Source organism: Urocitellus parryii, chromosome 9, assembly GCF_045843805.1.
Source record: "Urocitellus parryii isolate mUroPar1 chromosome 9, mUroPar1.hap1, whole genome shotgun sequence".
NCBI classification, from domain to species: Eukaryota; Metazoa; Chordata; class Mammalia; order Rodentia; family Sciuridae; genus Urocitellus; species Urocitellus parryii.
Genome location: NC_135539.1, coordinates 2,291,174 through 2,305,477, shown reverse-complemented (window position 1 = coordinate 2,305,477; position 14,304 = coordinate 2,291,174). Strand labels below are relative to the sequence as shown.

Below are 14,304 nucleotides of genomic sequence, written 5' to 3'. Positions count from 1 at the left end.
GTGGAGCACACCAAAGTGACGTTTCCTGTCTCTCATTCTGATGCTTGTCCCTCCTGATTGTCAGTGGGTGGTGAAGAGGGATTGGCAGCTGCACCCCATATTCCGGGAAGGCGGCCACCTTTAGCTCTGAGACCTCTCTGCTCCATGCTTCTCCCCAGGGCCTCCCACACCAGGTGGCTCTGCCACTCTCTGGCTCTGGGGTGAGGTCCAGAATTCATTGGTAAACCTTCCTGGGCAGGGGGCTGCCTCAGACCCTCCTGCCTGAAATGGACCTGGGGTTCCTACCTTCCCCTTTCTTCCTGTGGTCTCTGTGTCCATGGAACCCCAGCCTGACCCTCCCCAGGTGCAGTGGGAATAAAGTGGCCACTGTGTCCGCTGTGATGGAGCAGCAGGGTCTGTGAGGCCAGGTGGGCGCAGACTGCCCAGGTGTGAGGCTGGTTCTGCTGACCAGCTGTGACTCAGAGCACGTCCCATGTTGTCATCTGCCAAATGAGATGGCCCCTGCCACCTGGCGGGGTACTCTGAAAGAGCTGATGGCAGTCTAGTAGGCCTGCCCTGTGTGAGTTGTCGCCAACTCTGGAAGCCTCCCAGCAGCCCGGGGGCAGAACAGTCATGCCCTTGGCCCTGGGGAGTTGGCAGGATAAAGTCACCATCCCGACATTTAAATACAGTAGGAGTTGAGCAAGAGGGAAGCACCGGGTGAGCCCAAGCCAGCCTGGGCCTGTTCAGAAATCTGAAGACACTGCTGGCCCTGGACTCCAGGTTACCTGGGTCTAAGCAGCCTCAGGAGGTCGGCAGGCTGGCGGCACAGTGTCAGGCCTTCCGGAGGTCCTGCAGCTGCTGGGGGAGCGGGTGGCTGGAGGGCTCCCTCCCGCCCCATCGCCAGAGCTGGGCAATGGCACCCGACCCCAGGCGCAGCCCAGGCCTGTGGAGCCCTGAATCACTTCCTCTTCCTCCCCACTCCCAGGCTCCCCCAGCCCAGCCCAGCCCAGGCTGGGCCCATCACAGCCCAGTGAGCAGCCAGCCCCAGGCTCTTCCCACCTGCACAGCCCTAACTCGCTGACCTTCACAGCCTCCCAGGCGGCCTCCTCCTGACCCAGCTGCAGCTTCCAGCCCTCCCTCCCCCAGGCACCTGCACAGAACACTCCCTTGATGTAAAAAGGCAACTTGCTCACGGTTCTGAGCTTAAGGCCAACTCCGACCTCTTTCTGAACACACTGGACTAGTCTAATTTCCCCAAAACACTTCAAAAATCATATTAATACAAATACCCATCCGCATCAGATCATCATCCACCTCCTTGGGGAACACTAGGCAGAGTGAAACCCACCTGGCCAGGCTCAAAGTCCCTCCCCAAGCTACCCCTGCCCTGTCACCTGGGATTGCCACCCTGCCCACCTCAGTCCCTGCACCCTCTGAATCTGGCTGCCTCCCCACAACTGTGCCACGAGTGACCTGCTGCTCTCCACCAATGTGTCCACCAAGGCTTACAAGATCTATTCCAGCACTCTCTCCTGAGTCCCGGTCTCCAAGATGAGGCTGGCCTCATCTGTTCCCAGCCCCCCTTTGGCATCTGGGGGACTTCAACCCCCATTAGGTGTCTGCAGCAGGAACCCTGAGACCATTCTCTTATCTGCAGGGGGACAGTGGGAATGAGGGCTCCCTCCCGCTCACACAACCCCAAAACACCACCACAGAGCTTTAGCCACCGCCAACCAAACCAACGACATGTGTTGTGACCTCATGAGGCCACATCTACGGCACAGCTCTCCCGCACAGGAGAATGAGGACCAGAGAAACAGGAGCTCCATTTTCCACAGAACCGACTGCAGGGGGGCGGGGTTCCGGCCTCTGCAGGGAAGCCGCCCTGACCCTGGACTTCCATGCGCCAGACCCCGTGTACACCGCCTCGCACCAGCAGGCTTTAGGGAGGCAAGATCCCTTCTTGGGAATTCTGCATTCTATTCCCAGCTGCGTCCCTCCTCATCTGCAAATTGAGACTCTGTGTCTGAGTGGAGAGGGGTCACTCCCAGCTCTAATATCCCTCGGTTCTAGAATGCTCATCAACTGAACAATGTGGTCACACAGGAAGCACCGTTTACAAAGGGTTCTGCCAAGCGAGAGAATCCAAAGTCCACTGACAGCAGAACGCAGCTCCCAGGCTACTGTGGGCACAGCCGCTGGGCGCCAGCACGTGGGAGGACACCAAGTCCCAGCTGGCCACCAAGCTGAGGGCAGAGCCAGAGTCGCTTGAAAGGAAGCAAGTGGCTTTGGAAACCTGGTCTGCGCCCAGCAGACAACCCAGGGGAGCAACCTAGAAAACAAGCCAAGACTTGGAGGGAAAAAGCCCTCTACCCAGCAGAGGACAGGCAAGAGTGGAAGGACCCTACTGGGGCACAGCAAGCAGCAAAGGAGGTCACCCTAACAGGGATGGAGCCACGTGCATGTCACAGCACACACCTGATCAACACCTTCTTTGCCTTTGTGCAGTACTGGGAATTGAACCCGGGGTACTCTATCACCAAGCCACAATTCCAGCTTTTTCTTTTAATTTTTTATTTTGAAACAGGGTCTTGCTAAGTTGCCCAGACCTCGAACTTGCTGATCCTCCTGCCTCAGCCTCCAAAGTGGCTGGGATCTCAGGTGCACGCCACTGTGCTGGGCTTACCTGCCTTTAAAAACAAAAAAACAAAAAACAAAAAAACTCCACTGGTCACCAGCAAATAGTTCTAGCCCTCCATCCCCTCTCAAAGGAAGCATACTTCGGCTGGAAGAGTCAAAATCCAACCCCCCGAGTCCAGATTTAAGGCCTGTGATGAAGTCCTGGCTGCTTCCCACATGGACTGGTCTTCCCTCTCTTCTGCAGTGGGGTCCTGGGCCCCTCAGTCCGTCACCAACAAGCAAACACCTGACTACACAGAGGCCGTGGGCTCCCAAGAGAATCACTCAACTGCTTCTACTTTCAAATCACAACCAAAGCCAAACCAAAGTACTGAAAGAAAGTCCTAAGGGTGCGTTGACTGGAAATCCCTACCCAAGGTGCCACATCAGCAGAAACGGGGCAGGCCGGCGGGGCAAGCTCAGCTGGTGAAGACAGTCCCTCAGCACCTCTTAACTATGTGCATTTCCACCTGTAACTTCCGCCTTTCCCAGGCCGTCAGGAAGCAAGCTCTCCACTTTCTGGATGCACCTGGGGAGAGTTCTGTTTTGGAGTTGTTTTCTCATACTGGGGAAGGAACCCAGAGTGCTCTACAACTGTGCCACCTCCCCAACCCTTTTATTTTTTATTTCGAGACTGGGCCTCACTAAGTTACCCAGGCTGGCCTCACACTTCTAATCCTCCTGCCTTGGCCTCCTGAGTCACTAGGATCACAGGCGTGGTCACCATACCTGCCCAGGAAAAGTTCTGTTTTAAATAAAGACCCTCCGCTCTCTAAGGCATCTTCCACCCCCATCAGCCCCTCCAACCACCCCCTTAATGACAGGCTGGGAAACGGCTGCGATGGGGACTGCTTGACTAGAAGGTAGAGACCAGACTCTAAAAGAAGGCCAAGTTCAGCCCGAGCACAGGCTGCCAAGCCCTGGGGTCGGGCGCCCAGGGACGGTCTTCCTCAGACTGGCGCAGTGCCACCTGTCCCGCTGCAAGGGCACCAGACGGCAAAAATCCCTCCAACCCAGGCCCCACCCTGGAGCAGCTTCCCTAGAACCCACCCCACCAGGAGTCAGAAGACTGCACTGGCCTGCTCCCAGAGGGCTCGACTCACCCTGGGGAAGTGGCGCGTCACCTCCTGTGGGCCAGAGCTGGGGACCTGGGGCGGGGGGCTGGGGATGGGCCCAGAACCTGGTGCGCTCCAGCCGAGCCCTCTACCCCGGAGCTGTGCCCCCTGCCCAATCCAGGGATTTCCAGCCCCCACCAGAAGGGGGAAAGGCTCTGTGGGCCGGGCCTGCTCCTCTGGGCAGCTGGGGGACAGTGATCCTGGACCCGCCCCCAGGCTGGCTGGGTCCCTGGCTCAGCCACCAGCAGGCGCCTCTCCTTTTTAAATGCCTTTAATGCTTTCCAGGTGGTGAGAGCTTGCTGACGGAAGGAGGCTGCTGATGGCCGGGAGCGCCCGGGCCTGCCCCCACCCCTTCTTCCAGAGACACTCAGAAGGGACTGTGTCCCCCCAGAAGCCCCGTCTCGTGCGGTAGATCATCTCCAGTGTGGCCCTGACTCCCGCTCCCCACAAAGTCTCCCACATGCTCAGGAGAAGGGGTGCTTCTAGGTCCCCTAGGAGCTGACGACGTGCCCAGACCAGGTCTCGTGCTTGGTGCCCGGTGCCAGGTGGGTGATGACCACCTCCACGGCCTGCAGCTTCTCGTTCTTGGGCGGGATGGAACACATCTTATAGGTCACCTCGTCACCTTCCACGGGAACGTACTCCCCTTCCACGCTGCGGGAGCAGGAGGAGAGCAGGCAGTCACAGCCCTGCCAAGGAGAGCCGCGCCACGCCCCCCAGACCTCAGCACCCCACTGTCAGAGGCCCCCTCCCAAGGGACTGCCTCGAGGCCTTCCACCCTGTGCCCAGCCTCAGGTCTTGGCCAGGGAGCCCCGACCCACCAGCCCCTTCCCAGGGACTGTGATGCTGGGCTCCCTCAGCCCCAGCCCCACTCAGGGCTCCCAGCTGAGCCTCTGCTGGACTCCAGACACTCAGAGAGCCTTCCAGAAAGTCCCTGTGATCCCTCCAGCTAGTCCCAGGAGGGCTTCCCTCCCTCGTACCATCCCCAGAAAGGTCCCCCTCTTGTCTCGAGGACGAGTCACTGTCTCATGGCAAGGCTGCTGCTCCAGGAGACCCCGGAGGAAAGTCCCCTTCAGAACCTGAAGGCCAGGGCCAGCCAGCTCCCCCAGAACTGGGCTGCTTTATTAGAGAGTCCAAGTGCTTTCTGTGTTTGACTTGGCCACCAGGAAGCTCAGGAATAAAGCCGCAGCCCAGGTCTTGCAGTAAAACCAGGTGGCACAGCATCTCCGTCGTTCCTGGGTGCCCCCAAACCCATGTCTTCCTAACTTTTTTGTAAACCACGAGACATTCTTTCTGAAAAGAGGCAGCCTGTAAACACAGTTGCACACCCACGTACACAAGTGCAATGCTTCAGCAGTCCCCTCCTGTCTGTGCTGCAGAGGGCCCTTTAATACCCCTGTCATGCAGGCACGCTGTGGGAGGGGCAGGTTGATGCAACAACAGGGGCCCAGTTACTTTTGTTTGTTTTGGGGGGTGCCGGGGATTGAACCCGGGGCACTCGACCACTGAGCCACATCCCAACCCTACTTTGTATTTTATTAGAGTCAGGGTCTCACTAAGTTGCTTAGCACCTGGCTAAATTGCTGAGGCTGGCTTTGAACTTGTGATCCTCCTACCTCTGCCTCCCCAGCTGCTGGGATTACAGGCGTGTACCACCACACCTGGCCTATTTTGGTTTCTGATTTTGTTTTTGTTTGGTACTAAGGTCTGAGTCCAGGGCGCTCAGCCACTGAGCCACATTCTCAGCACTTTGTATTTTTTATTTTTTAGGTACTGGTGATTGAACTCGGGGGCACTTAACCACTGAGCCATATCCACAACCCTGTTTAGTATTTTATTTACAGACAGGGTCTCCCTGAGTTGCTTATTGCCTCGCTTTTTGCAGAGGCTGGCTTTGAACTCGCAATCCTCCTTCCTCAGCCTCCCGAGCCACTGGGATTACGGGCGTGCGTCACCGTGCCCACCATGTACTTTTTATTTTGAGACAGGGTCTCGCTACATTGCTAAGGGATCCTCCTGCCTCAGCCTCCCAAGTCAGAGGGATCCCAGGCGCCCGCCACAGCACCTGGCAGGGAGGGGCCAGTTCTAGACGCAGTTTCCATGCCTTCCAGGTCTGCTGTGTGGAGCGGCCCCTCAGTTCCCTCTCTCGGCTCCATCCCCAAAATTGAAAAAAATGGGGGGTTGGGAAGTGCTTAGGACAGGAGTGCAGCTAAGAGTCCGGCACATCGGAAGCTGCAGGGCCAGCTGTGGGGATGGGCGGCGGGGCACTCCCAGCCCTGGGGACGTGGGGCCGCCCTGGGCTCCCCAAGGGCTTCCAGACACTCAGGAAGGAAGGACGTCAATGAGCAAGCGGCAGGAGAAAGGGTCCAGCCCCTGACTTCCTTCCTGGAGCCCCCCGGCTCACGGGGCCACTTCCCCTGAACCAGGCAGGAAGCTGCCTCCCAGGGGTGCCCCCAACTGACCGGCTTCGCTGGGCGCTCAGGCGCACCCAGCAGCTCCAGAGCCCCACACACCCCGTCCACCTGGGCACTGTGGCCGGGGAGACGCTCACAAGAGCCAATGCACTGTTCACAGGCGTACCCAGTCGCTGTGACACACACACACACACAGCTGCCTTCAATCTGTGTCACGGCCCCACCAACATGCACACAGGGACAGATCTGGTCACGGGCAGAGTTCCACACGCCTAGCCACATGTCCTCACACCCAGGGCCCCACCTGGCCCAGCCCAGGGCTGCCCAGACCTGCTGCTGACTCACTCGGAGATGTGCAGGAAGATGTCGGGGCCGCCGTCAGCAGGGGTGATGAAGCCGTGGCCCTTGGACCGGCAGAAGCACTTGCAGACTCCTTTGTAGACAGGGCCCTGCGAAGCCCGCACCGTCCTGACGGAAGAAGGAGATGCAAGAGGCCCCCTCAGCCCCCCACTCTCCTGGGACACACCCAGCTCATCCCAGCCCTGCCCACAGCTGTGCCCAAGGAGCCGCCACGGACAGTCACACAGGTTGTGCGTAATTACAGAGCAGGCTGCACTCACGGGGCCTGCAACCTGCATCTGCCAGGCGCTGTGTGGGTCTCCTGCAGCCCTGTGTCCACCAGGCGCTGTGCCCTTGTGCAGCTGACTGTGATGACCTTGACACCCCAGGAGTTCCCACCCATCAGCACCCTGCTTGTGGCCCTTCTCATGGACAGAGCAGTGTCCTGAGAGCTCGGGCAGAAGGTCCTCACCACCAGCCCTTACCCCCTTCCCAAGACTCCCCAACTGTGGCTGGACAGTGGACCTCTGGCCCTGGGCAAGAGCCCCATCTCAGGAAGTGTCCCCGGCCAGCCCGAGACTCACGCTGAGAAGGTCCTTGTCCGGCGAGTGGGCAGCGGGCTCGGGACCACGTTGCCTCTCAGGGGAGAGGGTGACCGATCTCGGGCCCCAGAGGTGTCCAGCAGCCCGATCGAAGCCTGATGCGTGGGGGGCTGTGGCGGGGGGGGAGGCTCAGATGACATTGCTGACCTGGAGAGAGACAGGGAGCTCTCAGGGGTCAGGCCTTGGAGGTGGGGCCAGCACATCCTCCTCTCCACACCCGCGGTGGCCGTCCGAGACTCGCGTCAGCCCCCTGACTATCACCGTGCCCACCCCAGTGGGCCAGCGGCCTGCTCAGGGCTCTGACGTGGCCACAGGCTTCCCTCTGTCACCGTTCTCCAGATCACCCCCAAGACGAGGACAGTGACAAAGGCAGCCTGGGTCCCCTTTGTCCCGCCTCCCTCCCCTTCGTGGCACAGACCTTGGCCGACTTGGGACATTTGGCAAATGCCGTGAAGGGGAGGGAGGCCAGGAACCCTCCGCCAGTGAGGCCACGCCCCCTGACAGACACTCCTGGCGCCCTACTGTGTGCCAGGGCTGCGGGGAAGGGGGGCCGCGGAGCAGAGCGCTCAAACCCCAGCACACGGCCCGAGGGGCTGCCCCAGCCTGCACCCAGAGAAGAGAGGCCCGGCAGGCTCACCCAGAGACCTCCGAGAGCTCCACAGGCAGTGTCCACCAGGCCCTCGGCAGATCCAGGGACTCAGCACGCCGCGCTGGCCCAGCCACCAGCCTGCGAGGCAGTCCCGCCATGCCGCCTGCCTCCCCAGGAACAGCCCCCGGGTGGCCCAGCAGGAGGCCGCTCCACAGCTGCACCCAGGCGGTCAGCAACTTGGTGGTAAGTGGGACCCAGCTCTGTGCCCAAAACCTGGGACGGGACCTGGAGGTGCCGGCTCCGGCCAGCCTCGGCTCAGGGTCACGAAAAGAGCCACGACCCCAGGTCAGGGTCCTTGGGTCAAGTCCCTTCCACACTGGAGAAGGGGCTGCGATGGGCATCACTCACACCTGCTCAGGAGCAGAGGAAGACACTGCCGGGTAGCCCGGGGCAGGCCTGAGCTCAAAGTCCCCTGAGTCCAGGGGCAGGGGGACTGAAGCAACCCGGTGGGCTTCATGTTTAAGATAGGAACCATCCGGAGCATCCCAGCTCTCTGCCTGGGAACCCAAGCTTCCAGCTACTTGTGGCAGGAAGCTCCGCCACCGAGACCCCGTTCACCACTGGTCCGTGGTGACTCAGACCCCATGCCCAGGCCACCTAAGACCCAGGCCTCCGTCCTCGGGGGAAAGGGGTTCCTCTTCCAGAGGAGACAGCCTCCCGACACCCCCATACTCCCCTCAGTTCTGTCGGGCTGGGAGAGGAGGGGGCCGGCTGGCCTTCTTCAGGGAGTGACATAGCTACCTCCTGACCCTTCTCCGCTGCAGCCGCAGCCAAGCAGGACCACGCGTCCAGGGAGCCCCCACCTCGGAAAGGCCCGCTGCTGGGCTGCAGGTCAGGGCTCCAGCATGAGCCGGCAGGACAGGTCATAGAGTCCTGGAATGTTCCCGCGACTGGAGTTCTGGGAAGGAGGGGGGTCCAGGGAGGGGAGGGGAGGGGACGGGAGGACCCCCTCGGGCCTCCTGGGACAGCAAGTGGGACCCAATGGCCGGGTGGCTCCAGTGTAAGGTGGGGAGCTGCCCTCCACCCGTCAAAGCAAAGCCTCCCCCCGTCTTTTCTCTTAGGCACACCTGACTTCAAATTCTATCACCTGCCGGCTGTGTGATCTTGAGCAAGTTACTCAACCTCTCTCGACCTCTGTTTCTGTGTCTGGTAAATGCAAATTACAATAGTCCTGAATCCACACCATCACCATGAAGTTGGAACAAAAAAATGTGCTCAACGTGGGGCACAAATCTTCCCAGAACGAGTAAGCAGCAACGGTCAGCTGTAAGGCCATCATAAAGTCGCTTAACAAATAGATGCCCGTGCCAGGCCTTGTTCAGGACACTGGAGACACGGGGCTGAACCTGGAGCCTGAGAACAAACAGGTGAATCAAGCCATCAACAGGTTGTCACCGACTCAGGCAGGCAGAGGGGGGTGCGCCTGCCTGGGGGGGCATGCTGGGCCTGGAGCTGAGAGCCAATTAGCCCCCTGAAGGAGGAGGAAGAAAGGCCCGAGGTTCACGTGGCCCCATGTGACCAAGGCCAGCAGGAAGGCTCTGGGGAGGGCGGCCCCTCTGTGCACACATGCCCACGCCATGCTCCCTGGATTGACAAAACAGACCCCAAACAAGGGAGCCCCTTCTTTCTCCACCTCAGCCCTCTCACTTCCCAAACGTGCCCCACAGGGCTGGGGGCACACCTCAGTGGTACAACTGTCCCCGCAGGCAGGACAACCTGAGTCCAAGCCCCAGCACCACAAAAAGGCAGCTGGAGCCAAATGCATCCAGTCCCCCTGAGATGCCACTGGAAACCCCTGTTCCTCAGGGGAGCTATGTGGGGACCACACAGGGTCTCTCCATGTCCCAGGGGCTCGCCCCCCACTCCTGGCTTCAGGGCCCTGGGCACGTGCTAAGTCCTGCATCACCCCAACCCTAAGGCACCCGGAGTGCGAGGGATGGGAAGGCCGAGGAGCCTCCACCAGCCAGACGCTCAGGAGCCACCTGGACAGCCGGAACAGGGCCGGCAGGGGGAGCACACGGATGGCCTCCCTGTGGGGACAGCTGGGTCAGAGTCCGTCTGTACAGGGGCTGTGCGGCCAGCCAGTCACCCAGGAGCACCCCCAGGTGGGCGTGCGACAGCCCTAGCCCCACCCACCAGCATGGGTGGCTTCCTGCTGCCAGCTGCTCCCCGCAACACCAAGGGTGGCCTTGGAGCCCTGAGCACAAGGCAGGGCTGACCTCCATGACCAGCCATGCCCCCCTCCCAGTCCCCGCAGCAGCAGGGGGTGAGGCTGAAGCTCAGGCTGCAGCAGGCTCAGGGCCTGAGGGGGGCCCTGGCCTGCACCAAACTCAGACCAAATGTCATGGCCATGGCATGTCACGACTGCCAGGCTGTGTGCACACGTGCTGGTGTGCGTGCACGCACGGGGGTGTCTGCATGTGCTTGTGCGAGTGTACATCTGCACGAGTACAGGGGGGTGCGCCCGTGTGCGGGGTGTTTGCATGCAGACTGGATCGCTCCTGGCCTGCAACAGCGGGGCTCTGCAGGGCACCAGGGGACCCTGGATACCCCAGCCTCCTCCTCTGCAGTCACGGGCCTCTGAGCCACCACTGAGCTAGAAACAGCCCAGGACACAGCCTGCCACCTGCCCCGGGGTGCGCAGTGGGCGAGGTGAGCAGCTGGCCGCATGCCCTTCATTTCTGATGAGTGTCAAGGCCCGCAGAGTGGTGGGCAGGAAGCCCTCCCCACCCTGACTGTCCCCAGGGAGGGGTTTGTCAGCTGGGCTTTTACCCTGAGAATCGGAGGCAGAGGGGGCCTCAGCCTAAAATAGCCTGGGAATTTTCCATAGTCCCTACAGCTCCTCTTGGAAGGTTCTGGGAATTCAGACGGGTACTGGCACGGGGCTGCGGCCTGCATGACCCCCACCTGGCCCACACCCACACCTGGAGCCAGAGGACCTGACCATGCAGAGCCCTGTTAACCGCCTGCAGGGCCTGCTCCTGCCCTGGCCTGGAGGCCCACCAGCCGCCTGCAGCAGGAGCCTCTGGAGCCAAGGAGCCAGGTGCTCATCCCAGGAGGGAGCTGGGGGGGCCATCAGCCACTCCAACAGCCACCAGGCGCCCTTCTTGTGCCTCAGATGATGCAGGAGTGGACTGGAGCTTGGCTCAAGTCAGACGTCCACTCCTGGGCAAAGCTGGACCTCTCCCCGCCTGCTTCACAAAAGGCGGGCATCGGAACCTCCATGGGTCTCTGGCTGGGGAAGGCCAGGGCTGGGTACCCTGCCAGCCACTTTGCAGCCCATGGTGTGGACACTCTGGCAGGTGGGGTGGACACAAAGCCACACTGGGAAGCAGGCAGGGAGGCTGCAGGGCCCGCTGTGGGGGCAGAGGGCTGTGCTGTTACCCACACAAAGCCACTGTCCTCTGGCCCGTGTGGGCTCCAGGGGACACCTACCTACATGACCTAGATTAATCTTCACATGATCCCAACAGGGACACACTGCCACCAGCCATGTTTCCCAGGTGAGGACCCAGCACAGGGGGCTAAGTCAGGACTGCGCACTCTTCATGGGTTCAAATGCAGATTCTGATTCTCAGGTGACGGTGGCGTCTGAGGTGCTGGGTAGAGAACCCCTCTAGAGGAGGTATATTCCCCGTCCCCACCCCCAGTCTGCATTTCTAAGGGACTCCCAGGGAAGGAGTGGCACTGGTCCATGGGGTGATTCTCTTGCCCAGCAAAACCGCAGGACTGGGGCCAGCCTCTAGATTGATGGCGCAGTCAGCCCCACTGAGCCTGGGCTGGCAGAACTGGCCTAGTGCACCTGGGGGGGGGGGGTGTCAGCTGACCTGGGACAGAGGGGTCCCTGGAAGCAAGGCCGAGAATGAGCCAGAGGTTGACACAGCAGCAGGGCTCAGCCACACTCTGCTCCATTGTTGAGCAGGGGTCTGGTGAGGGCGGAGAAAGGGGAGGCACAGGGACAGCAGGGGTGGGCGGGCCTCCTCAGCTGCAGCCCGCGCCCCAGCCTCCCCACTCCCTGCTGGCACTGACTGCAAAGAGGCCAGAAGCCTAAAGGGGAGCTTTCCAGGACCCCAAGGCAGCCCCTCCAGCATCACCAGCCTCCTGACCCCCCATGAGCACCCCGAAAGCCTTGACCATCCAGGCGACAGAGAGTTACCCACTGCCCCACCAGGCACTCAACCAGGAGGCCTCCGGGGACAGCGATCCATCATGCACAGAACCCTGCCCTGCAGGTCTGTCCCCATCTACTCCTTCCTGTTTGATCCTTTCCTTGATCTGCTCTTCCACACCTCTGCAACCTCTGGCCAGCAACCCTGCCTCAGTTTCCCCAACTGTCCACTGGAATGATGAAGCATCCTGGGGTGCGGATGTGTGGACGGTGCGACAACCGCGTCCAGTCAACATCAATGCGCTGGCATGGTGCAGCTGTGAGGCACCCTTGAGCACCCTCCCATTCCTGGCCCTGTGTGGGGGACACAGACCAAATGCCCTCAGTCTGCCACTCAGCAGGACAAACAGGCTGTCCCCCTCCCCCTCACCTCCACTGCAGGACCCAAGGACTCCACTCACCCTCACCTCCCCCTCACCTCCTCCTCACCTCCACTCACCCTCACCTCCACTGCAGGACCCAAGGACCCAAGACCTAACTCAGCTTATCAGATCCCAAGCATCTAGTCCCCTGAGGAGCGACCAGGCCAGTGCTGCTGACAAGGGACACATGGGTCAGCATGGAGAATCCACTGGCATTCAGGCAGCCCAGGAGCAGATGGCCCAGAGACGGACCTGCTGAGCCGGGTCTGAAAAGATCTTTTAATGGGTGCAGAGTCCAGGCCCAGGGCTCCAGAGGGGCAAAGGCCCGCAGCGAGGGAAGCTGTAGAGGCAGTGGGGGTACATCACAGGAAGCCTCTTGAAAAGTTTGTGGCTTACGGTAAATACAATGGCGACACCAGAGGACAATTTTACGCAGGAGGGTTGAATTCGAAGCTATTGTTTTTACAACCACCACCTGGCTTCGGCTTGGCCATCATTTTAGAAGGGCAAGATGAGACATCTAAAGAGACTTGGGAAATATCAAAACAGCGGGAGAGTGGACCTAGCGTTTCTCCGGCCTGGGCTAGCCCTTTTATTCCCACGCACCCATTTTTGCTAGGAAAAGTTCTATCCCCAATCTGCAGACGAGGATTCGAGACGCCTCCACCTCTGAGAACCGAAGCCCCGCCTGGAGCGGAGCGGGCTGCCCTTCACTTCTCCCAGGACACGCACCCACTCCAACCCCCCAAAAGCTGTGGGCCCAGAACTTTCCTTTTTTAAATTTAAAAATTAATGTTGCATCTCCGACCTGCGCACCTGGGTGGCCAGCGCCGCGCTGGAGAGGGGGCCTGTACTCGCGGATGAAGTTTTTCTCCTCCGTCTAGTCGTCCCCCCACCACCCTCCGGCGCAAAAACACCAGCGAGCGCGCGCCGCGGTCCCTCCTCCCCCCGATGCCGCCAATCGCACGGCGCCAGGGCGGCTCCCCCGCCGGGCCTGGCCGCCGTCCCACCCGCGAGCCCACAGCTGGTGCGGCCCGGCCAGGCAGGGAGCTGGCTCCGCCTCCCGCGCGCGGCGCCCCCCGCGCCCACCCCCGCACCACGAGTCACCCCATTCACGCTCCAGCCCACAGGCCAGAGCCGTGGGGGGGACGGGGAGCGCGTCCCCAGCGCGCAGAAAACAGGTGGCCGGGCGGGAAGTGCTGCCCGACGTTCGCCTCCGATCCCTCCAGCTGCGGCCACACCCACCCTGCCTCCCGGGGAGAGGACCCGCGCTTCCCCGTCAGGCCCCGGAGGCCGGGCATCTCGCAGGGGCTGGGAGGAACTGGCCCGGAGCCCAAAGCCGGGAGCCAGAAGACCCCGCACGGGGGGCCGGCGGGGGGCAGCACCAGCGGGGGAGGCCGCGGCCCCGTCCCTGCGCTCCCGGGGCTCGGGCGGGGAGCCCCGGGCCCCTCGCGGGGTCCCGGAAAAGCCTCGTACCTGGCTGCGCGTTCGCTGCGCCCGCGGCTGGGCTCCGACTGCGAGAGCCGAGCGGGCCGGGGGCGGGGCGGGCCGGGGCGGGGCGCCTAGGCCCCGCCCCCAGGGCTCCCGCCAATGGGCCGGGGCCAGGCCCGCGGCGCTGGACCTTTGTGTGGGCCGGGGAACGCCTGGACCGGACGCGGGGGCTGGCCCACCGGGAGGGACCCGCCGTCCCCCGCCCCGCTGCGCCGCGCCCGCGGTGGAACCTGGCCCCGGGGAGTGGAGAGCCGCACCGTCGCCAGCCTGTCCCCAGCTGCCGGGGCTCCCCGTCCAGATGAGCCGGCCCTGGGTTTTAGCAGAAAGGACGAGACAAAAGGGAAACAAACTAGCAAAACCCCGAGGGGAGGAAGGGGAGAAATGAGCCAAATCGGAAAACCGCGGGAGAGCAGTTGGTGTGTTCTCTCTCTCTCTCTCTCTCTCTCTCTCTCTCTCTCTCGCTTTTGTTTCTTTGTTTTTCTTTTTGTTTCCACTCCGTCCTG

At 61.5% G+C, this 14,304-nt stretch overlaps 1 protein-coding gene across 3 annotated transcripts; it reads right to left on the bottom strand.

Moving 5' to 3' along the window:
* Positions 1-3,971: 3,971 nt before the first annotated feature.
* On the bottom strand, positions 3,972-13,848 carry Carhsp1 (calcium regulated heat stable protein 1). 3 transcript variants are annotated; one of them, XM_026385531.2, is made up of 4 exons: positions 13,119-13,196; positions 7,114-7,278; positions 6,536-6,658; positions 3,972-4,430 (listed from the first exon to the last, which is right to left on the bottom strand). In XM_026385531.2, the coding sequence occupies exons 2-4, from the start codon at positions 7,269-7,271 to the stop codon at positions 4,268-4,270; spliced, it is 444 nt and encodes a 147-aa protein (XP_026241316.1). In that variant the 5' UTR covers positions 7,272-7,278; positions 13,119-13,196; the 3' UTR covers positions 3,972-4,267. The 3 variants fall into 3 exon arrangements, with proteins under 3 accessions (XP_026241316.1, XP_077658849.1, XP_026241315.1); XM_077802723.1 differs by having other exon boundaries at positions 13,127-13,149; XM_026385530.2 differs by lacking the exon at positions 13,119-13,196 and adding an exon at positions 13,787-13,848 and having other exon boundaries at positions 3,977-4,430.
* Between the last annotated feature and the right edge of the window lie 456 nt (positions 13,849-14,304).